Here is a 27,799-nt window from a genome sequence, read left to right as displayed (position 1 = left end):
CACACACACACACACACACACCATTTATAATGTGCAGAGTGGAATTCTACAAAAAAACAGATTTTTAGTTTAGGTTTTTTTTTTTTTTACCTGCAAAAGCAAACAGCTTTAACTTTTCCAAAACTGATTTAATGACATTTTAACTCTTTAACATCTTTGGGAACATTTCTAAATATAACAATGTTCAAGAAGTGAGAGTGAAAAAGTTGTGATTTTATTTCCCTGCACACCTGCCTAAGAGGAGTGCGTTAGATTATTTTCAGTTACATGTCTTATTGACCCTGTATTACAAAATTAAAATGAATTTCCACCATGAAATTTTTTTAAAGTCTGCTTAAGTAGGAAAGGAACCTAAAAATGAGCTTTAAGTGGAATTCCTCCCCAACATCTCACACAGTAATATCAGTGCTTTACTACAGGTCAGTTAAACACAGTCCCTTTAAAAACATTACTTACATACTTTTAAATACATAGCATCAACTGAACTGGTTGTCTGTTAATGTCTTCTACTTACACCCCGTATTCAGAAAACTCACCTGCTCTACTCTCACTCATTTTAACTTCAATGCCCTTTCACTGATGAGACATTCACACTCATCAGATGTCGACATCTCTGCCACACTGGGCCTCCATCAGGTCTGACGATGCCATGTCATGTCTTTTGTTGCTGTCTGTACTCAAGAGTCTGGATGGACGATGGGATCCATAAATTGTCAAGAAGCGATTCCCGCTGTTTCCCTCCCCCCTCAGTTTTTTTCCTTTTTTATTTCAAAAAGTATGTTTTATAGCATAATGTTACCTTGTTGTACATTTGTTTCCTGTTCTGGCTTGAGAGGTTAAAGATCAGGGAAGCGGCTAGGGTCTTCTTTATAATCATTGGGAATGGTAAAAATGGATGCGTCAAACTCGTCGTAGCGAAACTCCTGAAATGTCACTGTGGCTGTGATGGTAGGAAAGACGGGGATGTCTGCAGGAAGGAATGAGCAGAATTAAAAATGAGATGAGTTTTTGTTTTTTTTATTTTACACTATCAGTATTAGATTTCTTTCCATATTTTAAATTTCATTTAAATTTTAAATAAATTCATCAAATGAAAAAATACCTTACAATTCCTATTTCCTTTGGTTTGCTGATCCTGTAACTATTTATTTAACAGTCAAATTGTCTAATAACCATACAGATGGTGTATGTTTCTTTGAATTTACTGCTACTTACCCAGTTTGACAGGAAAGCCAGGGGGGAGCTTCATCTGCACAAACTCCCTGAGTTTATTAAAGTGCTTGAAGGGTGCAATCACCTCCAGAACATTCAATAACCTGAGGGGGCAAAAACAAACTTATGGCTTAAATCCAGAAAAATATAAAGATAATTTGAATGGTTATAAACCATATGTTCCTTGGCATATTTTGTCATTTGTTAGTTTATTTCAATATTTTTTTCAATAATTTCTACAACAGTAAAACTTCATTTGCTACTTATTTCAACACAATTTTATCAGCTACTCTAAATGCACATGACACAACTGTAACACATTGCTGATACACAATCATTGATTTGAAAGTGTTTTTAAAAGCTTTTAAAACCAGAAAGACAAAAATAAAGACACAGTTCTTTGCAAATATAATGGCTATAATCCATCCAAGCTTTTTTTTTCTGACAAATTCCCTGTTTATCATGACCCATCAAGAGAAAGTAACATGAGAGCTGCCTGTATTTTCTGTTGGATTTTAAATAACTGTCTGGATGCCAAGAGGAGACTCACGATTCAATGCCCAGAGGAAAGTCTTGGCTCATGGCTATCGTGGCTTTGAAGTTTTTCTTGCTCTCTTTGCAGACCAGCTCTCTTCCTAGATGAGGTGCTCTGAGGGGAGACAGACACAACAACCTATCAGAATATGATTACATGATGAGGCAACTCACTGAGGAGGAGCTGACAGAAGATATTCTTACTCTGCAGTAGTTTTTAGTAGGAAATAGATGTATGTAATTCACAGTTAAACGTCCTGTGATCAAGAAACTCAATCAAGAAAGATGTCTGCATGTGAAAAAAAAAAAAGTGCAGCATGTGTATAAAATGAATGCTACACACATAAGATGTATATATCTTACATCTTATGTGTGTACATATATATACACATGTATGAGATGTATGTTATTAGCTATAAAAATGCGATCAATTTTAAGTCTATATTTGTGTCCTCTTAAAAAAAATGAACAAAAGGAAACTGACGATTGATGTAAGTTAATTCATCAGAAGTTTAGTTCCTTTTAGTCACTACTACATTATGTTCCTCTTACTGTTCTGGTTTCCTCTGTAAAAGTTTAAGAAGTGAAGTCTTGATCTGTTTAAACACCTACTTTCCATTGTCAGCAGTGATGTATTCTTCCCAGGATATAGTGTTGGGTGATGGGGGAGTTAAGGACTGTCTTCTCGCCGGCTGAAAATCACGGACAGAAAAAGAAAACGTGTCAAGGTCAGATCTCAAACTGAACCACTGCAGGGTAGATGGGGAAAAAAAACTTTCAAAACTACACCAAAGACAGACAAAACAAAATGGAATTCGATTAAACCGAGAAAAAGTCTAACATCAGTCTTAACCTGTTTTTTTGAAATGGGCGGTGAATTTGTAAAAATCTGTGAGCTGCCAACTTCTGACCACCTACAAATCTTCACTTACACGTCACAGAAAGGCGTCAGTTCTCTTTCATACTATTTTAACATTTCATTCATTTCAAGTCTGTCTTAATTTATTCCCAGAGCAATGACATGAAAAGCACAGGCCACTAGAGGGCCCCGATGGATCACTGAAACCACAGAAAACTTGGTTTGGCCTGTTCAGCCTCGCACATACACGGCAATCTAACACCACTAAACATCTGCAGAGACAAATACATAACATATGATTCCATTTAAAGTGGACTCTATTCTAGTTCTGTACTTGCCCTTACTTTCTTAACAGCAATGTTTTTCTTAATCTTTTGTGCATTCATACTTCACAGTTTGGCATTTCTACTAAGAAAGCAGTATTAAATAAGAATAAGACGTTGCATTTTGTTGTTTGTACATAACTAACAACATGTCTACATCTGTGGCCTGGAAGAAAAGGACTCAGGGGATGGAGGACAAACAGACAAATGGACAGAAAGTCAGAACATGTACAATGAATACAGTCGACCCAACAGTGCAGCAGCAAAATAAAAACAATTGTAATGTGATTAACAGCCTGAAAAGCTTCAAGAATCTGTGTTTATCATCATAATCTACCACGGACTGATATAGAATATATATCTTAAAAAATACAGTTCAGTACAGTGCAACTTCTTCTTTGTTCTAATTCACCTGTAGTGCTTCTGTCAACATCACAACCAGCTTTTTTGATTAGCTTGTTGATTGATTTTTATCATCAACAGAGACTCTTCCCACCAGCAAAGCAGCATTAGAGAGAACTCTGTCCAAAACAAATCATGTAATCTTAGCTTCCTGAGGAAAATGATTTCGGCTCTGCCTCCTTAAATAAACTGTAAGAGTACTCCTTCAGTGTCAGTTTATTTTAAGATCGGACAATCTGTTCTTACTGACCCTAAATTGGAACTGGGATGAGCTCCATCCTCTTTTTCAAAAAAATTGACTTTCTCCAAAAATGAACTCGCTCTTCTTGCCAAGTTCGGGTTAAAAAAATTGGAATCACACCAGCTGACCTCTCTTTTGCAAGCCGTGGTTAAATAAGGCAACTAGGGCAGAATAATGTGGAAAAAACGTGGTGGATGACGAGACACCTGATTGTGCCAAGAGTCAGCCGCGTGAGGTGTGAGTAAAAGCAGAGAGAACATCTTTGCTTCCCATCATTCCCAACCTATACTGCAGTCATCCCAGAAATGTTTTGGTGTTTTTCTCCCTGCGGCTTTGTTAAGTGCTCGCTCTCACACTGTGTGCATCAGCTCCGGCGTGTTGTTGTGACGAGGACAGAGTACACACAGGCTGCGGAGGCCCTGATCTGTTGGTATGCTGCTCCCGCCCCTCCATCATTCCATGGCACCAGGGGTTTTAGCCCTCATCCGTGTGATCAATGGTGTCAAGCCCTGTTCGAAAGCCCCCCACACTTCCCTGTGTCCACAGGGACAGAGCTGACCCGCTCTCCCTCGCTGTGGTAAACACAGCTACGTCACAGCAGCAGCTTATTTTCCTCTCTCCCGCTTCCATGTATCGTTTTCCACCAGCGTGGATGGAGAAATTATTCCCACATCGACACCAAGGCCCACTAAAACAATCTTTTTTTTTTAAACTTTAAACACGAGTAGGCTCTGATTCAACTCTGTATAAATAGACTGACAAACAACAGAGGACACTGTGATGAAACAAAGCCAGCACAGAACAAGGGGGAGTCGACAAAAAACAAGCGAATAGTTACACAGTGAAGACAAAGCCTCTCAACACTCAATAGATGCCTTTTGACTGGCTTTATGCTCAGTGTTTAGATAAGGGCTTGCTAAGCAAACTCTAGAACATACTGTAGTGAGGGGATGAAGGGTGGGAGAGTCGTCCCCTGTGAACACAAGGTGCTGATTTGTAGCTTTCACCACTGGGTGGCAGTGCTGGGACTCTAATCCATGCAAAGTGGACGAGGAGGGGAGTAAACCTGTCTCAACAAAAGTGACTGGAGCAGCTTTTCATGTCGGAAACAAATAAAACATCAAAGAAACAACAGCTGGGAGTCAGACAGGAATTTTTCAATAAACCATGCAAAGTTGACTGACAGTCTGGCAGGAAGTCCATGCTGTTTCTACAGGACTTAGTACAGATACAGCAGGGAAGTAGTGTAAGGGTTATTCTTTTTGAGACTTGTGCCCTACCCCAAGGTTCCAGCAGGACAGGACAGTTTCAGGACTGGACTGGTGGTTACGCTGCAGGAGGCAAACAGGATGTTTATCGACAGAGCAGGTTGTGCTCCAACTGGTTCCCATTTTTGCTAAGTCATATTAAATATGCACCTACATGTACAGCTGCACTCTACTGGCTATTTGTTTTTTTTTCAAAGGATTTTTTTTCTGAAGGCTTATTTCTTTTTGAAGACAAAGATTCATGTCTGGAGATATCTGGGGATATGTAAATGAAGTACGATGCAATAATGGCATCAACCTTGCAGAGCTTGAATCTCACTAAAACAGAAACATTAGTCAGAACTATAAGGAACAGGAACTACATTTAGTTCCTGTGTGATAGTTTCAGGTTTAGAAAACCCCTAGTACTTTCAACTGGTTCAGGAACTATTGGGGTGGAGTTTGTAGGGCTGAATGTTGCTGACAGAGATGCCAAAGCAAAGGCAATTTGTGCACTGCTTCATTCATAAAAGGAAGTGATAGGAGTCTAGGAAGTACTAGAGTGGTATTAATATTAGTTTGAAAGATGAACATTTATTGTTGTTTATCAATGTTAAAAACAAGGCTTTGTTGTCAGCTTCTAAACTGCAAGTTAATAATATAGATGGAGCAGTGTTAGAGAAAACAAACCAAATGAGAGAAATAAAATTTTATGTTCTAAACTCTCAGATCATCACTGTGGTGTTCTGGACATTTGAATTTCCTTTTACTTCTCAGCATGTCTCCTTTTCCTTCGTTCATTCATTACACCCAACTCAAACATGAGTCACACAGCAATAAAAGCACGGGGCGACTCTGTGATGTTGTGTCTTTATCCCGACAAATTCATTTTTGTCTGTCCTTGGTCTAATTTGCATAATCTTCACACTTCTTCAGATACAGCGGGAATGAAAACACAAATGCACAAAAGAGACTTTGTGTTCCTCTCCTTCCACAGTTCCTGGAAGGTTGACGTCAAAAAGGTCCAAAGTTAATAAACAAGTCAGAGATAAACCCTTGATTCTACACTGTCCTGATCTGCTGTTTGCTGCTGTGGGTGCTTTATAGATCGTATGTAAAGTCGGCTTCATAACCGCACTGTGGGAGTCAGGAAGGGCTGGTTTGTGGTCTGTCAGAACTAGTTTGTAAGACGTGTTGTCTGTCTCACACTGGACACCCAAAGTCTGCATACCAGTTTCGAACCTCTGCATTTGAAGGCAGAGTAAAACACCAGCCATCACAGACAGTGAGAGAGATGCAATTTCATGGAAAAATGTGAATAACCACCACAACCATCGGACAAGACGTTTTTTTTTATTTTTTAAAGACGGCACGATGAATGTTTATCTCATTTTATGTCATGTTATCAATGTGCAGGTTTAAAGCACCAATCCACAACAGATGCCATGCTCAACTGGGCCCCATAACCCCAACCATCACATCATGGGTAATGATGGTTGGGGCTCTGCAGCACCACACACCGATTGTGGAGTGAGGCATGATTCTCTGGGGGAATAGCTGTCTGACTGCTTATTTCATCCTTGCTGAGATGACAAGTGACAATCAGCCCGACTCACCTCAAAGTTCTGCTCTATGAGGTTTCCTCCTTTACTCAGGCTCTCCATGATGGCTTTGTTCCTCAAGATGTCCTCCTCGCTCAGATGTTCCCGTCTCTTCCTGGACTCGAGGACCAGGCCGTTCACAGAGTAGAAATCTGCCAGGAAGTTTCCCACACGCTCCTGGAGACAGAAGAAACAGTTAGATAAGTCATCCTCCCCTCTGAGTCCCCAATTTCCCTTTTAAACACATGTCAAAAGGACAAAGGAGTGACAGGACAGAAACCAATACCCACATAACTCATTCATTGCCTCCACACGGCCCTTCCCTGTCTTTGTTGTTTTTAACCGTGAGCCTATCACCTGTGGTTCCTTTCTGGGGTTATCACTGCTGCTCCTTGAATGTATTTACAGTCTTTTCCTGCCTGGTGTGGTTGATGTAGCATGGGAAATATGATAAGGAATGTGGAGGGAGTCTGCAGCACTGAACTGCAGACCTGTAGTTCCTAAACAAAAGTAATACTCTGACAGAGGAAGACTTCAGGGGTGAAATAATAAGAAGACACAGAGAACCAACATTTACACACACAGCAAGTAAAACATCGTGATGACAGGATTTATTTTCCAAAAAAGATGGAAAGAAAAGGATAATAAAACGCAGAAAAAAAGAGAAAGCAGTAAGATTGAAAGGTGAAAGTACAGGGATGAGTCAGGTTTCTTTGATTTTCCATAAACAAGCCAGGCACCTTTTCTGTGCTTTAAATATTCTATCACTCTTGGTTTGTCAGGTCAGAGAAGTTATACAGTTGCAGCTGATGTTATGTTACTACCAAAGTTGACAATACATGTTGCTATATATCTGTGTACTAAAGGCTTGTGTATTGCTTTCCTTTCATTTCCTGCCTTTACCAATGAATTCCCAACTTTCTGTCTGGGACAAGCTACTAAAAATTCCAGAAATTCCTCAAACAGGCAGAACCCTGCGACCGAGAGTGAGTGTTTGGAAAAGCTGTGGCGGTGGGAATAATAATATCATGATGACAACACCAACTACAGCAACTGACACCAACCGTCTTGTCTTCTCTGAACAGCCATCCAGTCTGTGCCCTGGAGAAAGTGATGGACTTGGTGGAGAGTGTGGCGGAGTAAACGTCGCTGCTCATCAGGATGTCCACCTCCTCCTCTGTCTCCATCTCTGACTCCTGAAATTACAGGACACTCAATATGAGATGTAAAGAAGTGATAACAATGACAACAAGCTGTTAGAACAAACTGAAGAGGAGACTTAAATTGTTAATCAACACAGGATTTTTCTGATAAGTGCTAACAGTAGGCTCATCAGTGATTTCAGTATTTTTTCCAGCTTACTACATTTTTAAAATTGAGCATCCACATCATTGCTGAATGTGTGGGCTTACCAGCCCTTGGCATTAATTTGGCACTGATTATCCATTAATACCACTGTCAGTATGTTGTTCTTATCAATGAAATCAATCAATAATGAAAATAACTGTAGCGCTACATGTGGGTTGTAATGAACACTGCAACCTTCAGGGGCCAGAAGTGAGGCTTTGGTCTTTCAGTCTTTTATCTGTATGTGTCTCACACACCTCGTGGTGTATCCGCTGGTAGACTTTCTGTTCGTTGTCCAACACAACAAAAGACTCGGAGGGGATGGCGTTGCCGTTGAAGATGAAGCTGAGGTCACCGCGCTGGCACTTCATGTCAGTGAAGTCTATCAGGGTGGTGTCCAATCTACACACACACACCGATGCATGTGCATTCAGGAGGCAAAAATAGAGTTTAGTTTAGGAACTTTGGATAAATAAAAGGAGAAGACAGGAAAAGGAAACAGATGACAACAGCAAAAGACTGAAAGCTGGACTGAGTTTACTTTTGGTCGTATCCAAGCCACCAGCACACACAGAGACAAAAAAAAACGTAAACTAAACAAAAACAGTGATGGATGTCACACCTTTACTCTGAAAGTTGAGAGACAATATGTATGGTAATTGTTGCCATGGGAGACCAATAACACATTTCAAGATTTATTTATCTATTTTTTTACGTTGTCACAGTGGTTCATCCTGGAGTGAAGCATGACAGCAAAAAGAATAACTGATCAGCTTGTGGAAGACCAGAAACAAAGTGGTAGGTGCTCTGGGTGAGTATGACAGGCCTGACACACTGTAGCACTAGAATGTAAATGAACTTGCTGTGACAGTTTTTTTTTTTTTCTTTCGCTCTCTCTCTCTCTTCCTGCAACAGCAGGATAATAAGAGGGCATTTTGAATACCAAATTAGACAGCCAGGAGCAGTTTCAGAGAAAAATGACAAGCTCCACAACAACGCTATCGCACACGCGAACAGCACGCAGAGCCACAAACACACACTTTTATGAACTGAATTCATTCTTCAAATAGATTTAGTTGATGTGTTATGAAACCCAAATATAGAAGAATCTGTGTACGTCCTAGATCAAGGCCTGATGTGGTTTGTCAAATATGTAACCCTGTTAATAAAAAGATCCATGAGTGAAAGTGTATGCATATGCCGTAGGTGTGGCCACATAACGCAGCAACATGGATTCCTGCTTAAAACTCATTGTTGTCTGTTTGTCAGCCTGTGTCATCTATGAAGATCTGATTTAAACTGCAACCCAAAAGTAAAAGATTTGCGCACGGAAGCATCACCATTCAGCTTCCTCATACTGCCAGGACCGGATTTCACACTCTAGTTAACCAAACTAGGTTGAGGAGAGAAAAGGCGAAGTAGGGAGAGAAGAAAGAGATGTTGTGTTGTGTGCAGCACAAGATGACAGCTAAATTAATTAGCATTCAAAATAACGAAGTGCCTCAAGAAAAGGTTTTCTCGTGGAACTGCTGTCTAATTTGGTGTGGTTTCCATAAGATGGTCCTTGTTTACTTCTGACACAAAACAACAACATATAATGCTTGGCTTTCTTTGTATTTAATCATCACATATTTTACATCGATGCGTAACATATGTTGACAGGACTTGCCTTATGTTGATGCCCTGCTTGTAGATCTTACAGGCATCTGAAGGCAGGATTCTGGAGAGCAAAGGCACTGCAACATGAAACGATACAGTAAGGACATGTAAAACATCACCTAAATTTAGAAACCTCACTCAATAATGGAGACAACCATCCACTTCAGAGCTTCAGTAGCATATAGCGCTGTAGACTAGAGGCCCATACAACGTGTGGTTCTGTTACTAAATATTTAATAACTCACAACCTTCACCATGTTAAGTAACGGAAAGCAAGAGACTTTGTTTGCTGTTCCGTCACTGCACAAAACTCAAGAGGGATTTTAATAGCCCAGAATAATTCTGTGAAGGACTTGCACTGGAAAAATAAAAGCTGTTAGAAAAATCAAGTGGCTCCACCAGCCCAGCAGAGCACCACATGTAGTCTGGCCTGAAGGGCACCAGGCCAGAAATCCCTCTGACATGAGTGCAGATCCATGAGACCGTGTTGGTTTAAGCCAGATTCTTCTCGGACCACATAAACCTGTAGCTTCATAATCTACAAATATCATCTCTAGTTGCCTGTCACTACATCAAAGCCTTTACTTTCTCACAAAATTTCCCCAGTACAAATAAACTGTTATACAACCAGTGTACATTTAGTTACAATCGTGCTTTCCATTACATAATCTAGCCCACCTTGTCAATAATTTACAAAGACACAGCGAGTACACAGAATTCAGTCCTGGTTCACAGTCAGGAGCCAGACTTCTGCAGACTAAGCAAAAGCTGCTGCACCACTACAAGCAGAAGCCTTCATTTTTATTCTAAATGAGACCCTGCATCATATAAAAATGTGTGTCCAGTCAGTGCAGCTGGAGAACAAATTCAGCCTCTGGTGTTGGCAGATACCACTAACGTAATCATAACTGCAGGGAAATGAACATTACAGAATGGTTTATCAGTTCATTTCCAGCAGGAGGAGTAACTTGACTCCAGCAGTGAATATCCCTCATAGCTCAAGGTAAACACTGTGATTCCATAATATTTTCCTGTCTGTAACACACCCTACTGTTGGTATTTCAGACTACACCCAAAGTGAGGACACATGGTTATTTTCCAGAGTGGATAATATTTATGAAGCGTAGTTGTTTCCTGTCAGCCTTAATATCATGACATAGCAGAAGGTGGAACTTGACTCACCCCAACTCTGGAAGTCCCAGTGAAGCTCCAAGTAGAAGTCACCAAGCTGCAAATGACGACAGAGAAAACTCAATTAAAAATAAAACAGTAAAACTATTTGGGTGGAAAAGGTGGAAACACAAATATATTCATGATTAAAATGCTGCAGACTTAAAGGATCAGACTAGTGATATTCTAGATTTGTCTTATCGTCAACAAATCCCATGAAAAAACCAAACAGGAGTAAATAGTGCATTTGTTGGGGATTATTTTCTGCTGCGTATAAATCCACATTAGCTGTTCTAGGAAGTATTTACAGCACCAGGAAGGTGTATTTGGAAGTGACTCAAAATAATCAGTGCTTATGTTCATGGTAATGAGAGAACATGCCACCCAGCCCAACAGAGTGGTTCACTGATGTGTTTTTAATAGATGTGAAGAACAATGGAGGTCTGTGGTGAAGAGGAATAAGCTGTAACAGACTTTAGAAACACAGACAATATTTGTTTGTCGCATCAGTTCATTGCTGGTTTGAGTCTTTTGATGGAATTTGCTGACAATAAGAAAAGTACAGCATATAGTCAGTCTTATCCTTTAATAGCAGCAAAAGGTGCTCTTTGGAGTGGAACTACTAATGACTGTTTTTATGTGTATGCAAGTTAAAAAAAAACAGTGAAAAATGAGAAACTAGTCCCATTTTACTAACAATACAGAAGACACCTCTGCAGAATAGAAATCAAGATGCAGTACCAAAGCCTTTTAAACAGACCTGAGTAAACATGAGCCTCCATAGCAAATCACGCCTGACTGACACAACTCAGTACAGCCTAATTAAGCTCTGAAGTACGATGCTCGGATGTGCTGATCTCATCATCACTACTGGTGGTCTCAATCCATCCTTCACTGATGACGTCAGGCTGGCAGGGGATAATCAGTTCCCGGAGCTTTGTTATCTCTGAGTGACGATGACGCAGAAAAATCATTTCCGCCATCTCTGTCTCATCATCCAGGAAGGCTCACATCATGTCACATCAAACACAGGCTCAGATGACCGTCAGTCAACTTGCAAAGATGTTGAAATGTGATGTTTGCATTAAGACTGAAGGTGACAAACCATTGAAATGGGCCTGTGATACCACCTCTTTAAACACAGTAAAAACCACACATGGTTTTAGATAGTTTGCAGCTTTTCATCTTGTATTTGCCCATCTGTTTACTTCCTCCCTTCCCTGGCTCTCTTGTGGGGGTGGCGTTGCAGCACAGCTGACCTGGAAGCTACAAGCGCCAGATGATTACGCCTACAGTTTGGAGTCCATAACTTAATGTTATTCAGCTACAACAATACAAAAAGGCTCCATGTGCAGTAGCCCTAAAAAGCATATATGTCGGCCTGTACATGACTAATTGTTTACAGTGTCTGTGTGTGTGAAGGCAGACATCATGTCAGGCAGACAGCCACAACAAACCCTGAGGGATAACTGTGGCTCTGAACAGCATGTCTGTGATTATTTACAGGCTCGCAGTGTATGTGTTCATGTGATGTCACACCAAAGCACTGCAAGGCTTCATTTAGCCTTAAAAGCCACGTCTCTGTCTCTGACTAGATGACAGAGTGTGTGTCCCCTCTGGACTTTGTTTCATTGTGATGACAATAATCTATGAATGACAAACTTGACTTGAGGTCTGGGTGGGACGTTTGTGTATTTGTGGGTGTGTATTTTATATATTTAAGCCTGTGTGTGTGTGTTTTTTTTTTTGGTTTGATATGGATGCAAACGTTTATTTGTAACTGTTTATAACTTCTAAGACGATGTCAGAGGAGGTTGGAAGAAAAGGAATAAGGTCATAATCAAGAAGGAAAAGGAGATATGTAAAGGATATGTAAAAAGAGCCAATGACCAGAGAGAACATCAGAGAGAACAGAGCAGACACCTGAGTAAGATCTTTCTACTACATACTTCTTTCAGGGCTTTCAGCAGCTTGGGCCTCTTGTCCTCCACACTCTCCCTGGACTGTTGCTTCAGCTTCCTCAGCAGTGCTGTAACTGAAGGACACAGAGAAAAGAAAAGGACAAAAAGAACTGAAGAAGGCCAAAAGTGAGACCAAAAGCATCAACAATGAGGAAGCTTTTTGTTTTTTGTTTTGCTGTGGCTGAAGAGCTTCTGATGGGCAAAATTATCTAAAAATGGAACAGAATTTGTTCCCATACCAGCTGAAATAATTTTTTTTCCAATAACCTTTTGTTAGATTGAATCCGATCCCACCAATTAACTTGCTCCAAGTAGTAGATTTAGGCACTATATTCAAAAACTAATTTCTGCACTATGTTGTTGTTGTTTTGGCAAGCATTTTTCTCTGCATGACATGAAAGGCAGCCTCTCCTAAAATCATGATTAGTTGGCTGAGAAAAAAACAACAGCCTTGTTTTAATTTTTCTAATATGCTGGATCTTTCTAAACTTAAAAGAGTGAAAGAGTGCTACACTTGCATTGTGAGTGCCTTGCAGACTCTCCTTGTACCTGTTTTTTTAACAATATCTTTATTGTTTTTCAGTGTACATATTAGTCAGACAGCATTCATTTGTACAATGTGGTTTTGAAATACATTCATAACCCCCCTCCTTTCCCCACTTAATATGAACAGAACATAACATTACTTCACTCTCTCAATCTCGCGTCATTGAAGATAATAAAAAACAAAACAATTTTTGGAAATTTTGGAAAACAAAATTATAGATAAGACAAATAATAAAAACACATTATTTAATTAAATACAAGTATGTGTGGTACCATAACATGTACAACTTTATGTTGTATTATACATAAACAGCACTCTCAACTACTGTTGACATTAAAACATCCCAGACCAAAAAAATAATAAAACAATACAATGCAGCCTAATGAATTGTCCTACACCTCCTATATAAACTGTCCGACATCCGCATGTTTAATAAAATGTCCAAAGGGTTTCCAGATACTTTCATATACTTCCACTTTGTTTTTGAGAATATATGTTATTTTCTCCAGAGGCATACACTGTGCCTAACCCTAACCCTAAGAGCTATCATCCTTTTGGCCTGTAGTATAGCGAAATCTATAAATCTGCGTTGTTGTAGTTTCAATTTAAAGTTCATTGGGTACAGGTGTAGTATAATTAGCTTGGCGTCAAACGGGATGTTTAAGGATAATATAATCTTAGTGTTACTAATCACTTCTTCCCAAAATGCTTTAATTTTGTCGCATTCCCAGATGCAATGTATAAACATCCCTCGGGCCCCTCGTACCTGTTTTAATGTAAAGGAGGTGAGGCAGCTGTTATTGCCATACTATCCTTCACCCACCTGAGTAGCTGAAACGTGACCAAAACTAATTTCATATCAGACTAAATCCAGTTTTTAAGGTGCCAAAATTAACACAGTATTAAAGTAGCACAGTACAAGGAAGTGGTTCAGATTTTGCTATCTCAGCACAACACAGGTGGTCCTGTCTCACGATGAGGGATAACGTTTAAATCTGCAATATGCTGCAAGAAATGGAAAGTTTTGTGTGTATACTTTTGAGAACAGTGTCTCTATGCAAATCCACCCAACAATGAAACATGCTAAATGCAAAGAGCATGCAGCTTCCAGTAACGATAGCTTTTGGTTCAGAGATACGCCATCTTCCTGTGGCCACATGGGACACTCCCAGCAGCATCCGACCAACGCCTGGAGGGATCAAAACATTCCAGGAAGTTCAAAGGGAAAAAGCCTGGCAGATAGGGAGGTGCCTGCTAATGAGCTGCGCCTTCACCCTCCTTAATTACTGAGGGGAGAGATACATTCACAGGAGACTTTTAACCATGATAAGTTACATTAACAGGCATCCACAGCTCTCTAGCCCATTGGCTGCAGGACCCTTGCTTGATTATGCCAAAGGAAATGGGATTAAGAAAAAAAAAGATCCACACCCAGCTATCAAGCAATTATTTAAATGTTATTTGCTGTTTATAAAGAGAGTGGGGCATCAGCTGCTCCCTCACATAAGTGTGGGGCTTTTATGGAGCCAGGAGGGGATTAAATGACGACATAACTGAGCCACTTATAAAACTCACAGAAACAGTAATGGAAAAAAAATGTTTTGCTTGTGACACCCAGACTGCCCTACATTTTAATAGGACTCAAAGCAACAAAGGACACATGGCATCATCATTAGCCTGACCAGCTCCTGTTCTCCTCAATGTCCACGTTGTGAGTCAACATACACAAACACGTTGTACATATTGTCTGACTGGTGCTCCCCATGAGGAAGTACAGAGGGGGCTGAGGGCTCCATCGTAAAAGTAGGCCAAATGAGAGCACAGGCACGCTCACCCACAAACCTAACACACATGACGACACACACGCCAAGTGCCACAGACACAAGTAGAGGACGAGAGGTGTCTTTGTGGTGCGGCTGGCTAATGAGTGCGGACAAGCTCTGGATGGGGCTCCTCCTGATCCTCGCCGCCTCTCAGCGGGACAAGGGAAGGAGTACAATCTCACCATCTGCCTACAGGCGACCCAGCCAACACAGGCCGGGAAACCAAATCCCAACTGTTCCAACACTAAACCAAACTGACTCTCCATGCTGGCACTAATTCACCCTGATACTGATTAAGGCACTTTCCTGGCATTAATTAGGTGAGTGATCTTGGTAAATTTACCTGCACAAATTAATGAAAAGAGACAGAGTCAGGGCAATTTTGCATTCACATCACCACAAAGTGCTTCTCTTTAACAATTAGTTCTTGGATCTAACTTGACAACTGCTGCTGGCTGGTCTCCAAGAACCTGAGAACAGTCAATATTGACACAGGTACGCTGTGGAGTCACTGTGCAGTAGAGCAAGACAGGAAGGCTGCTGCCAGCAGGCCTATCTGAACGCAGTTTCAAACTTGCTGTTTAAACTTGCTGAGGCACGGTCAATTAATTTTACAAGACATCTAAAGAGACTCAAAACGACCACATTAACTGGAGATAACACACCACATGCGGCATGGGGAGTTCTTAATGTCTGATTAAAAATTACAAGCTGCTTTGAAGAAGTCTGCATAAATGTAGTGTGGAGGAAAAAAGAATTTAGTTAAGCTTCAGGCATGTACAGGCATTCATGTCACCCATTTTTATCACAGACCACAATTTGGTTTAACATTTTCTTTTAATGTTATTTCGTCAGATGTGTTATTGCATTTTAAATGGACCATTTAACTTTGATATGAAACTTGTAGTATTTAACTGAAGGTCTAATACTACAGGTGTAGAGGACTCCAGCACAGGTACCAAGATACAGTGTATTTAATATATTACAAATCTTAAAAATGTTTGCTGTTTACTATCTAAATTATTTGTAAAAGAAGACAGACTGGATATGAACAACACCAACAACAGTGGGTGGTGATAAGTTCCCACCGTATCAGAGAACGCCTGGTCTAAACCCAATGCTCTTCCAGAAAAAACAAAACAAGAACAAATAAGAAAAGTAAACTTTAAAAATCACATCACTACCATATTTCCCCTCTGGCCTCTGGAGGGACAATCATTTCGAATATAGACTAAGGTTTAGCCACGGCCATAACAAATAAAAAAAAAAAAAAAAGCAGCTTCCTTTCGATCCTTTACATAACCCAAGAATTATTACATGAACATGTTAACAAGAAAATGGAAATAAGACAGCAACCTTACACCTAAAAAGAAATAGGTAACCAGTGGAAACAGTGTATGAGCTGAAACCATCCAAAACTCTTCTTTACCAGGCTTCAAACTAGCTGTTGAAATTCAGACAATCTCACACTAAACTTTTCAGCAGCAAGCACCAGGTCCGGTCCTTTATTCAACACCCAACTATCAAGAGAATTGCAGTCTGACACCCGCGTGGAAAAGCAGTTCCCCATCTAATAAACACCATCATAAACTGAGGCAGCCCTTTAAATGACCTCCTGAAGCTGACAAGGCAGCTGTGTGAATGGAATGTAAGTGAGGACAGAAATAGCTCTTTCTGAACTGAACAAAGTCTATTTCTGAACCAAATTTTACCTCCTTTTTCAAATGGAAACCCATTAGTGGCAAATCTAAGGTGACGAATGCAACAAATCACAGCAAATGTGGGCTGACATCAGTGGAAATTAGTCACAAACATTCATTAAAAATAGCACAGGAACAGCGCTTGGTGAGGATTTTTTTTAAATTGTTTGCTTAGTAAACAAACATGTTAATCTGACGGGCTGAGCAGGTGAAATATTGACTGAAATAGTGTTGTCAACACTTTCCAGATCAGGACATTTCTCTGACTGTAAAACAAACAAAGCTCAAACAAAAAATCCTCCACTTCCCTCACAGACTCCTGACAAACGCTGACTCAGCTCACACTGAATAACTGCTAGGCACGGCTCTGCTAGACTCACCCTGAAAAGGAGTCAACATTTACTGCACTGAATGTGCACCTGAATTACAACTTTCTACTTTAATGTCATCATGGCAACCAGGGAAAATCCTATAAATGGAAGGCCAAATGTGAATTTTTTTTTTACAATGTGAAGACTTTGACAGAGTGAAATGCTGTAGCTGAACCGTCACATCAGAGGCCCTGCCCTGTACTTTGGCTCGACATTAACGTCTTCACAGAGGCAAAGAGAGTCAAAGAACAAAAGTCCTTCTCTGTAACTTTATTGCAGCAGAAACTGCAGTCCCACTCTCTCTTCTAAAACCTGTCGGCTGATTCAGGGGATGAGGAGACTGACCTACTGTACCTGTCTGTCAGCAGACTGAGTCCGTACCTGTCAACTGATCTCCTCAATTATCAGACATATATGGGCCCAGTCACCAGGTGACTGCCTGCCTGCAAACTCTTCTCACAGGTTGTGGTATGGTTCAGGGAAATTTACTCTTTCTGAAAGGTGCTGTTTGTGACTCATTCTCCTAGTTTGGCCCCTCACCTCTCTACTGAATCTTAGGAGCTGGTTCCATTTTGAATCTGATTCTTGTTTGGCAAAATACCTCTAAAGCTCTGACAATAACAAATCTCTTTTTAATTAGCAAAAAATAATTAGCAAAGGAAAGTGTCGTATCTTTAGCCAGCTGTCACTGTTGCTGGTTAAAATGGCAAAGATTGGTGGCAGATTACATCAGCTGTAGCAAATTAATGTTTGGATAAAATGTAAGTCTGTGGTTAGTGCACCCTCTGCAGCTGGTGCCTGCATTCAAAGTTCGTTTTTGAGACATCTTTGAGGTGCAGTTATTCTAGTCTACAGTTACTTACAAATGTTGAAAAGGGATTTGAAAGGATTCAGATTCAATAGGTCGAACTGATACTGCATTTGAATTAGATAAAATGCTCTCTAACTGATTCTGCAAAGCTACAGAGGAACCAAACCTTTCTAGCAAGATCGTGGCCTTTTTTCACTTTTTTAATCAAGAGTTTTATTATTTTTGTAACATTTGCTGATGTGAGATGTTTTTAAAAGCTCCAGGACAGCAAGCATTTGCAAGAAGGAAAAAAGTAAGAGAGCTACTGTTATTTGCAGAAACAAGGGGGGGAAAAAAAACACACCACCAAAGAAAACAGGCCCAGAAATTAAATTTTCATCTTCATAGTGTCAGTGGCAGGTATTTTTATTAGTATTAGTTGACATGATACCAATGTCTGGGAGTTAAAATGTCTAGTAAAAGTACATTGACCAAACAGATTTCATGAAGGATCACTACACTACGAGACAAAGATATTTACATGCATTCTTCTTGACAGCTCCAGTATCTAACTATGATGTGTTACCCAGGCAGTTCACACTCTAATGTATTTAACACAGTGGAGACTGCTAATTAGAAACAATATAATGATGACACATTTGAAATTATATCCAGGGTTTTTTTTATGTGTACTGAATTAGAAAACTTATCTGACAGAATCTTTTTTCTTTTATTTTTACTCTTCTACTTTCTCTTTCTGCCTTGTATTATTTATCTGCTTTCATGTAGATCTCCGACCCCCATGCCTGTCATAAAAACCAGTATCAGCTATTAACATTTGCAACTCAATTTTCCAGTCTGGCTGTATTTCTTATTTACAGCTACAGATCAGTGCCACGCAGAACGAAACCTCGGGCCTTCCTCTTCCCATGATCAGCATATTAAGAGCTTTAAAACAGATAATAGGCAAATTGCACCTAACTGCTAATGAACTACTCACTAGTTCACTATTCAATATCTGTAAAACTGTAGGGCTGGTGTACAAAGGGTGTTCTCATGCTGCACATTTACACCAAATACCAATGAAAGAAACTAACATGACTGGTTTCACTTATGTGTCTGTGATGGTCTTAAACAAGGCCATGGTTACTATTAATAGTGGATATGTCATTTTGAAACAGAAACTAAAGTAAGTGAACCCTTCAAACCACAGTTTAACCCAGACTTTGGACTGTGGGCAGAAAAGGGGCGAGACTAGGGCCTGAGCATAACCAGCCCATGAGAGAAACATCTAATGAATTGCCTTTCATCAAAGCACAAAAGCCAGAGGACCTTGAGGAGGCAGGCCAGCGTCATGGCCTCACTGGGAAGCAGCAGTGTGGAAGAATGTGCCAAGCCATTTGTTGATTCGCATCTGTTGATCAGATCTTTTCTCTCCGCCTTCACTAAACAGCAAAATCCAAAACAAAACTCCACCGAAGCCACGTCTATTTCAGTAAATGAGTTGGCTGACCAACACCAGTATGTAGCAGCGGTGGTGGGGAACTTGCAAAGGCCTGTCTCCATATATTACGAAATAGTGCCAGTCAGTCAGTCACAGATACTTACTCATCTGTCGGTCTCCATAACTAATGGCCTCTGCAAGGGGGCTCCATCCCTGAGCGTTCTTCACCTTCACTGGTGCATTGTGGGCCAGCAGCAGGTGGGCACACTCTGCAAGAGGTCCAGACAGACAGGCAGGTAGAAAATTACTTGAATTATAAAAATTTTATTTGAATAAGTTGTACTAATTGCATCACAATTAAGACAAGACACAAAAGAACATCCATTCCAATAAAAGACCAGCAGCACGAACAACACGTGAGGAAAGAGAAACATAAATAAATATGTGCCTTCCAAACGCGACTCTGCAGGTGCTCCCACAACAAAGGTCTGTTTGTTTTTAGTCTTAGGTTTCGATTTTTTGGAATAAGCACAGGTTTGCTCAGGGATGGAAGGTTGCACGCGGGCTCACTCAGAGTTAAGATGTGTGGAACGTAACTACAGTCAACCTCTGTGTGTTTGTTGCAGAACAACCTTTACAGATTTTCTGATCTTTTTTACAAACAGTCAGAGAAGCAACATCCAAAGAGATGGAAAGAAAAAGAGGTGTGGTACTTAGCAAAAACGGCCTTTATTAAAGGACAAACAGCAATGAGTGAATAAGCACTAATGACTTTCCTCATTTGTCTGTCTGATGTAGTGATGCTACACATCCACAATGCACGCTGAATAGACAATTTAAAGACACAGATGGAGGAAAACATCATTTGTTTTGCTTCAAAAAAATACACAGGACATGTATGTTTGATGACAAAACAAAAAAAAATGTCCTTAGGGCATTAATAAGGTGAGACTGACAAAACATCTCACAATTCCCATCCCTGCTTCTTGTCAGTACCTTTGATGTTGCTATGGTGACTTACACATGTAATTCAAACACACACCCCCCAATCAAACAGACAAAAAAAAAAACCTTGAAACTAATTTTAACTCCATGCCAACACTGTCTCCAGCTATGATTTTGTAGTCTTGGACACTTTACTGGCTTTACTCTTATTTTCTGTGTACTTCTGTGTATTTCTGCTTTTTGGCTAATGCATCTAAAATAAATGCATCGTCTAATGCATTTATCACAAACTTCTCTGATCACTTCAGTGAATTCTAATACAGGTGACTGACTGACTCCTATAAACGTAAAATGTATCATACAAACTAGAGATGTTTCCTGTAGTGTCAGTGATTTAAAAATAATCCTGGTTTATTAGAGGGACAGATTGTGTGTAGGATTGAGTTGACAACTGACCCATTAAAACCGAAGAGCCATATGGGGCCTACAGTTACACAAGACTCAGCATCCTACTTTAGAGTCTACACTGCTATAAAATGAGAAAACATTCTCGGGAATAAAATGTCAAACTTCACAAAAAGACATCTCCTGCTGCTGTGCAGAGTAACCCTCAGAGCTGTGCCTGTATTCCAACAACGGGAAAAGAGCCAAAGAGCCTCATCCCTTTTCTATGGCAAGATCAGCGGTAAGTGCAGCACAAAATCCCTCCACTCCCTGGGCAGCCTGTCAGCAAACTACAGCCAGCCAAAAACGAAGCCTGTTGTTCCGGCTCAGCTGTCAGTTTTGTCGTGACATCATTCATTATATTGTTGGCGTCTGTACAGCTCTGTCTCAGCACTGGGCAGGAGCAGTCACAGCCCAGTGAGCAGCAAACCATCCTAATGCAAAGCAGAGGCTAACTGCTAACAGTCTGAGGGTGCAGTAAGTTTGACCAGCCTTTTCAATGGTGATTCAGTCTGACAGAAGCCGCACAGAAGCTCTCCATATAACTGGTTACTGCCCTCCTGTTCAGACTTGTTTGTTTGTTAAACGCTACCATGAACGCTATTAAAAATCCCGCCTCAAGTGGTGCATTCATAGGGCCAATCTGATGTTCAGAAGCATTCTGACTTTTGAAGAGAGAGAGTAATACACAGTAACACTATCACGTAGTCCAAAATACCACATCACCTCTCTGATCTACATACTCACCATGTTTTATTAATAAGCGAGAAACCAGGATCTCATACATTCTTTATGACAGAGAGGAGAGAAGAGAGGAGTATGAAACTCCTAATTAAACACATTACCCACACAACAAAGAAGAGTGTGGCTGTCCCAGGAGTGTAGTTACAGAAAAATAAAAAAGCAGGTTGTGACAGCACCCAAAGCACTTATTCTATATTCTCTACAAAAAACAATTATCTGCAACACCATTGCTCTAATGTACAGCTGACTTTGAGGTGGAAGCATGGCAAATAAAATCAAAATGAATAAAGACAGGCCAGTGGGAAGTTGCTGTGTTCACACCAGGGGAGCAGCTGAAGTTCAAAGACTTGGCTATGGTTAGTCTGAATTCATCTTCTTATTATATTTCTGCCCAATTCTGCTGTGGCATGATCTGCATTTCAACAGCTGAATACTGTCCAAAGGCTGACCACTTCAGAAGGAGTGACTAATACTGACCATATTGCGTGCTTTAATTAAATAAAGAAGCAGTGCTGGCACCAGAAAGGGTGGATACAACTGCAGAGTGCATCACAAAGACCTTTGCATCAGCAACCAAAAATGCAAAGCACTGAGTTTACGCACAGATCTGATACGTCAGATCTGTGCCTGAGCTTGGGGATGGAACAGCTGATAACAGAAGTTGATGCTGAGAAAATGCAGGCGGCCAAATGCTCGTTTTCTGACGTAAGGCTCGCATTCCCTCGGGCCTTTGACCTATATATCACCCTGCTAAATCCAATGATTGTGTAATAATAATGGCAACATTTAGCAGCTATACATTACATAACCACGAGGAGAATTGCCAGGCCATGTGTCCTGAGCTACAGGCATTCTAGCTTCTGGTCAGGGTTTAGTGTTTCAGGTACAATGAGTAGACTTCTTTTGGCTTTGAACTGATGATGATGATGATGATGATGATGATGATGATGATGATGAGACACCATGGTACATGGACACAGGGTTTCTATGCCAATTGTACCTATGTGTTTAAAAATGGATTTCTAACATTTCACCCTCAAAGACAATGGCTGCTACCACCTGCTATTTATGGTTGGAATCAGACCGCTGTTGATACATTTACAGCCTCAGCATTTACCTGTGCAGCTCAGTGACAGCTGCATCATGCTCTGATATGCAATACTCTCTCAACAACATCAACAAATAAGACACGAAGCCACTCCACCGGCGAGACTGACTGTGTATTGTAATAAAGTTTGAGAACTACAAGCTAACTGTTAGTGGATACTGGCCAACATTACTCCATGTAGACTGATTGGTTATAAGTCCTACAAGCGAGATGTAAATTCCTCCATCTGGGCCGTAGAGCTATTATATAATCCATTTATAATGTACTGTCATCTGTATATAATGCTGTTTTTATGTGTTGGTGTTTTCCCTGCAGGAGGCTGGCAAGGATTAATCAAACTGCAGGTTATTCATTTGAGTCACATCGAAAAGAGCTGCCTGGATACATTAGCATTTAGCCTATTCCTCATTAGCCATGGTTTGCTGTCCGATTCGATCTGATATACAGTTGAGAACGTACTGATATAAGGAAGTCTCCCTTTGGGTTTCTGGGTTGATTGCATGTGCAGCAGCTGTGCAGGGATCCTGCTCAGGTCACATACAACTCTGTGAGCAAGGCAGAGCAGAGCGGAGAAATAAAGTGCTAATCTAATGCTACACGACGTGCATTGGCTACACATGGGACACTTGTCAAGAGGCTCTGTGGGCTGTTAGAACTCCCCACCATCTCCACCCCTTCTAATCCAGGCTGAGTGCACCTATAAAATGGCTTTTTCACTCACTTCATCGCCATCGATCGCACATTCAGCGAGCAAATCAAACAGGAGTTCAAGGATCACATTGTCACCGTCTCTACGGTACAACTGAAAGCTCTTACACATCACTTGTTTTTGCTTTGCAAATTGACCCAAACCCTTGATATGTTTTTTTTCTCCAGACTAAACTAATGGTATCTTATCCTTGTGACCAAAGGGACAGATATCGCAACCACAGGACAAAAGGAAAACTTGGTCATTCTCTGTTCTTTGATGGGACTTAATCTCACATCCCTGACGATATTGTCCAAACACTGATAAACTGAACTAAAATATACTAATTAGTGGTGTTTCATTGCCAGAAAATGCCTTCATGCCCTAAAACAAATAATGAGTCAGATGGTGACTTGAAGTCAAAATAAACGGAAACATCCATCATCAATATGTCACTGATGTTTCAATGTTTACTCATTTAGTTAACTCACATTCCTCAATCTGACATGTCTTCTCTTATTATTATTAATTCTTAATCACTTTTTTAACCAAAAGTTCTCCGGTTATAGCTTCTCAAATGTGAACATTTCCTGCTTAATTTAGCTTTGCACCTGTAGTTGTGTGCATATAGCAACGCTCCTTCCTCAGTATTTCATTTGTTACCAATGGAGAACAACAAATATGGACTGAAGCCTGCTCTGTTTTTAGCTGTTAGTGACAGAAATGGTCTCTCTATTTCTTCCACATGGGATTTTTCCACCTGTACAACTGTGAAAGCTCAAAATTAAAAGGGACTATAAACAAGAATCACTGTCATTACTAGTCAGGTAAATAGTAAACACACATACAAACCAATACACAAAGAGAGCCTTGTCCTCTCCATCGCAACAAGGCAGCCACACCCAGACTATGATCTCATGCTGAAGTCTTCAGCCTGTCTGGCCAGAGCATCCCTGGAGGACAGGGCCGCGGCTCAGGGAAGAGATAGGCAACCTCATTAGCACAATCAATTCCAGAGTGTCCCATCCGCCACTACACCTAGGCACTCCACTGTCTGAATAACCAATAGGCGGTGGCAGGGCCTGCACTCTGGCGACAAGAATTGAACTTAGCCAATCTGAAATCAATTGAAACTCATGCTCCAATGATAGACGCTAAATAAATAGGACAGTGCAGTACGAGTAACCCTATGCTTGAACTGTTCACTGGGAGCCTGCTGCAAAAAAACAGGGGGAATTAATTTTTCAACAGCACGTTCTGAAGTCTCTTTGTGAAATTAGATGTAAGCATCGACTCACATAAGGGGCAGGACATTAATGTTTTATGCACATGCTTTCAGTCCAGCTAGTGCAATTCAGCTGAAAACATAATCATGTAAAGGTTTTAAGAAAGCCTCAAAACATCATGACATAGTCACTGTATACATCAAACTACTCAGAGCTTTGCAAGATGCATGTCAAAATCTGCTTAATTTGGTGCCTTTTCTTTTTTCAAACTAACTCTTAGCTTCAGAGAGGATCCTATTTCTTGTATTGTCATCATTATCTAATCACCAGTGATTTAATATGTTCAGATATTCTCTGCTCTGTGAACGTATTGAATAGAAAAAGAGACACATCCGTTAGACAAGAATAAAATTGTTTTCTTGCTCAATCCCATTTTTGTCCAGGCAAAAATCCATAAACACAACCTCTTTACTCATGCATGAGCATCCTGCCTTCTGGGATTTGTGTGGTGATCTGTGGTAAATGTCTGGTGGTGCTTAGCTAGACAAATGCATACACAAAGACAGGAAAATACACTGAAACACACACACAAACACACATAAACAAACATGCACACACAAATAAATGAAAACACAAACAAAAGACATACAGCCCCGCAGAGAGAGATTCATTTAGAAGGCCACAGAGAGAGAAAAATAACCCACACGAAGGTGAATTTTTAAACATTTCTCACCTTTGTGGCCCATCATGACAGCAAGATGCAGCGGCGTGTTTCCTGAAGAGGAGAGAAAAACAGAATTCATCGGCTGTCTTTGATAAGCTCAATAACAGATGTCTGTGACAAGTGCTTTGCCCCTAGGACTGTCACTTTTGAGGTGAATTAGATTTTTACATTTAGGAGGCATAATCCACTAAATTCTAAATGATATGGTAAGTGTATGCCTATTGTGTGTTCTCCTACCATGACAAGCAATATTACAGTCTATTAACCTACTGCACCCTCAATATAAGCTGCAGTTAAAAGGCAGGGACATGCCTTATTAACCATCACAAAGTAAAAATTGAACGGTAAGGGCTGCACACCTGAAATGCATTCAGGAAAAATAACATTTGCAGTAGGTGTGGAGAAGCGCTGGTTTTCTCCCTAGGATGTAAAACGTGCCTCATAAGCATAGGAGAATCCCTCAAGAGGAAGCTGAACTGCTCGGTCAGCTCCTTCAGGGTCCTCTTCCAGGGGAAGAGAGGTGGGCAAGCATCCAGAGTAAAGAGGGCATGCCTCGTAGAAGCCCCGATGTGGTTGAAAACACAAGCTGGGGATCAGCTAGAAGTCCCACCCAATGTTGTGATAAATGGTACAGATAGGGCAGTGGAACAGCAGAGACCATCTTTGGGCGCACAAAGATATTGTGGGTCTGTAGTGTGAAAACCACTTCTACTGTTCAAGTGTCCTTGAGCAAGATGCTGAATGCATACCTTTTGCATTGGAAGCATCTCTTCATCCAGATTACATAGTATTTTCTCTCGTGCAGACAGTTTTGAAATAGTCTGAGATTTCTACCACCAATCCAATTTGATGGAGACAATTTCATGAATTTCATTTGTATTACTCAGAGCACAGAAAAATTAACAACAATGTGCCTTTTCCAAAATAAGGCACATAGTTTTAACACAATGAACTGTAAAATATATTTGTTATATATGTGGAAGATGTTATTTCTTTGTTCTTGTAGTAAGAGCAATTACCCAAAATGGAAACAGCCTAATTCATTTCAGTGACACTGTGTGACAGTTCAGATTCAACTTGTATGCACTCAAAGTTTAACTAACGTGTGAGTTAACACACAAGCTGCTGCTACTGAGCCACGCCAAACTACAACAAAGTGTGCATAACCGCTGAAAAATACAGGTTCAGCTTCCACAACAACACCAGGGACAAATGCCCTGTCTGACACCTGTGTTGCATTACGCCACCTCAGAGCTTTGATTTGAAGATGGACCAGATTCCAGTTCTGACGCACAGAACAAGTACGGGCCATTTTTTTCTAGGCATGTGAACCGGAACAACATGATCTTGTTTCAACAGTTCAGGGAGGGTTTCTTTGGAAATTGTGGCGTTATCTGAGTAGACTTTGCCCTGCAGAAGTAGTGCTAACAGTCTGGGACTCCCAAAGATTTGCAAAGGACCCCTTAATACATCAACTATAAGCTATGGACCAACATATGATTACCGCAAGAAGAATTACCTGAGAAGGTTGATTTTTAAGAAAATATGACAAAATTCTCTGGTTTCAGCTGCTCAAACGTTAATCACCATAAGTAAACTCTATATCTTGGGTTTTGAACAGTTTATTGAACAAAACATCTGTCGACATCACCTTGGGCTTTAAGAAACTGAGATGGTTGACAGATTAATCAATAATAAAAACAATCATTATTTGAAGGCCTGGTTCTGAACAATCATGAATTTCACTGCTCTTGGTGAGGAGATGCACAATCATTCTTTTCTTTTCTTTTATGTTGACTAGAAGAAACCGACTGTGATTAAGTTGCAGGGCAGAGGAATCAAACTATTCCTCCTTGTGGGAATCAGTTCAGTATTCCAGGCCCTGGCAGGGAAAAGCCTCGCCTACTTTCACAGGGTGCTGGAGACTGATGGCCTATAAGCTAAAACTAAGCTTTCTTACACTTTGAAATTGTTGGATCATGGTGGTTTTTTTTGGCTCCTGCCTTCGGGGCCAGTGTGATAAGCAGCTGGAGGACTCACCGTGGTTGTCTTTCTGGGCGATATTCTGCGTCCGTATGAGGGAAGACAGGCGTCGGACATCTCCTTTAAACACACATTCGTGCACCGGAAAGTCCTGCCCGGTTCGGATAATGGGGTTCTTGTTGTTGTCATCGATAACATCCGATGTTGACAGCGTGTTGGTGTTAGCATTAATCTGCGACTGCTGGTTCTGCTGCTGCTGCTGCTGTGTGGACGACGACTTGATTAACTTGTGATTGCTGAAGATTTTGCTCGCTCTGCTCTTGTTGTTCGTCTTGGAGGCGGTGAAGGTCCCGGTCGCAGCCTCCTCGTCCGGCTCCAGTAAATCCTCGTCCTTGCTCGGCCTGTGGTCCTTGCGCAGGGAGCGGATCTTCTCTCCGGTCATTTTCTAAACAGTTGGCGCTAACGGAGCAGAGGGTGTCGTCGCGGACGATGACCCTCCGGGCCAACTGATGCCAGTTGGAAGTCTTCACGCAAACCCCGAAAATTGCACAACATGAAAACACTTAATCCTAACACTGGATAGACTAAAAACGGAGAGTAACAAGTAGCAGCTCCCGCTTAGCGCCGGTTTGGATGAAAACAAACAGTTCGCTCCCCTCCCGTCGTTCAAAACTGTCGCTGGTTGCTGCACAACGTAAGCGGCTCC

At 40.8% G+C, this 27,799-nt stretch overlaps 1 protein-coding gene across 1 annotated transcript; it reads right to left on the bottom strand.

Annotated features, from left to right (window-relative positions):
* Positions 1–7: 7 nt before the first annotated feature.
* On the bottom strand, positions 8–27,799 carry ankrd13c (ankyrin repeat domain 13C). The gene is made up of 13 exons (XM_041040292.1): positions 27,151–27,799; positions 25,120–25,161; positions 19,396–19,500; positions 12,545–12,630; positions 10,608–10,653; positions 9,436–9,502; positions 8,024–8,168; positions 7,484–7,615; positions 6,435–6,596; positions 2,359–2,438; positions 1,763–1,861; positions 1,216–1,316; positions 8–967 (listed from the first exon to the last, which is right to left on the bottom strand). Exons 1-13 carry the CDS (start codon positions 27,533–27,535, stop codon positions 837–839), a joined length of 1,581 nt encoding a protein of 526 aa, XP_040896226.1. The 5' UTR covers positions 27,536–27,799; the 3' UTR covers positions 8–836.

Source organism: Toxotes jaculatrix, chromosome 6 (genome assembly GCF_017976425.1).
Source record: "Toxotes jaculatrix isolate fToxJac2 chromosome 6, fToxJac2.pri, whole genome shotgun sequence".
Taxonomy (NCBI): domain Eukaryota; kingdom Metazoa; phylum Chordata; class Actinopteri; family Toxotidae; genus Toxotes; species Toxotes jaculatrix.
The sequence above is the reverse complement of the archived record's forward strand: the minus strand, read 5'-3'. Positions and strand labels throughout refer to the sequence as shown.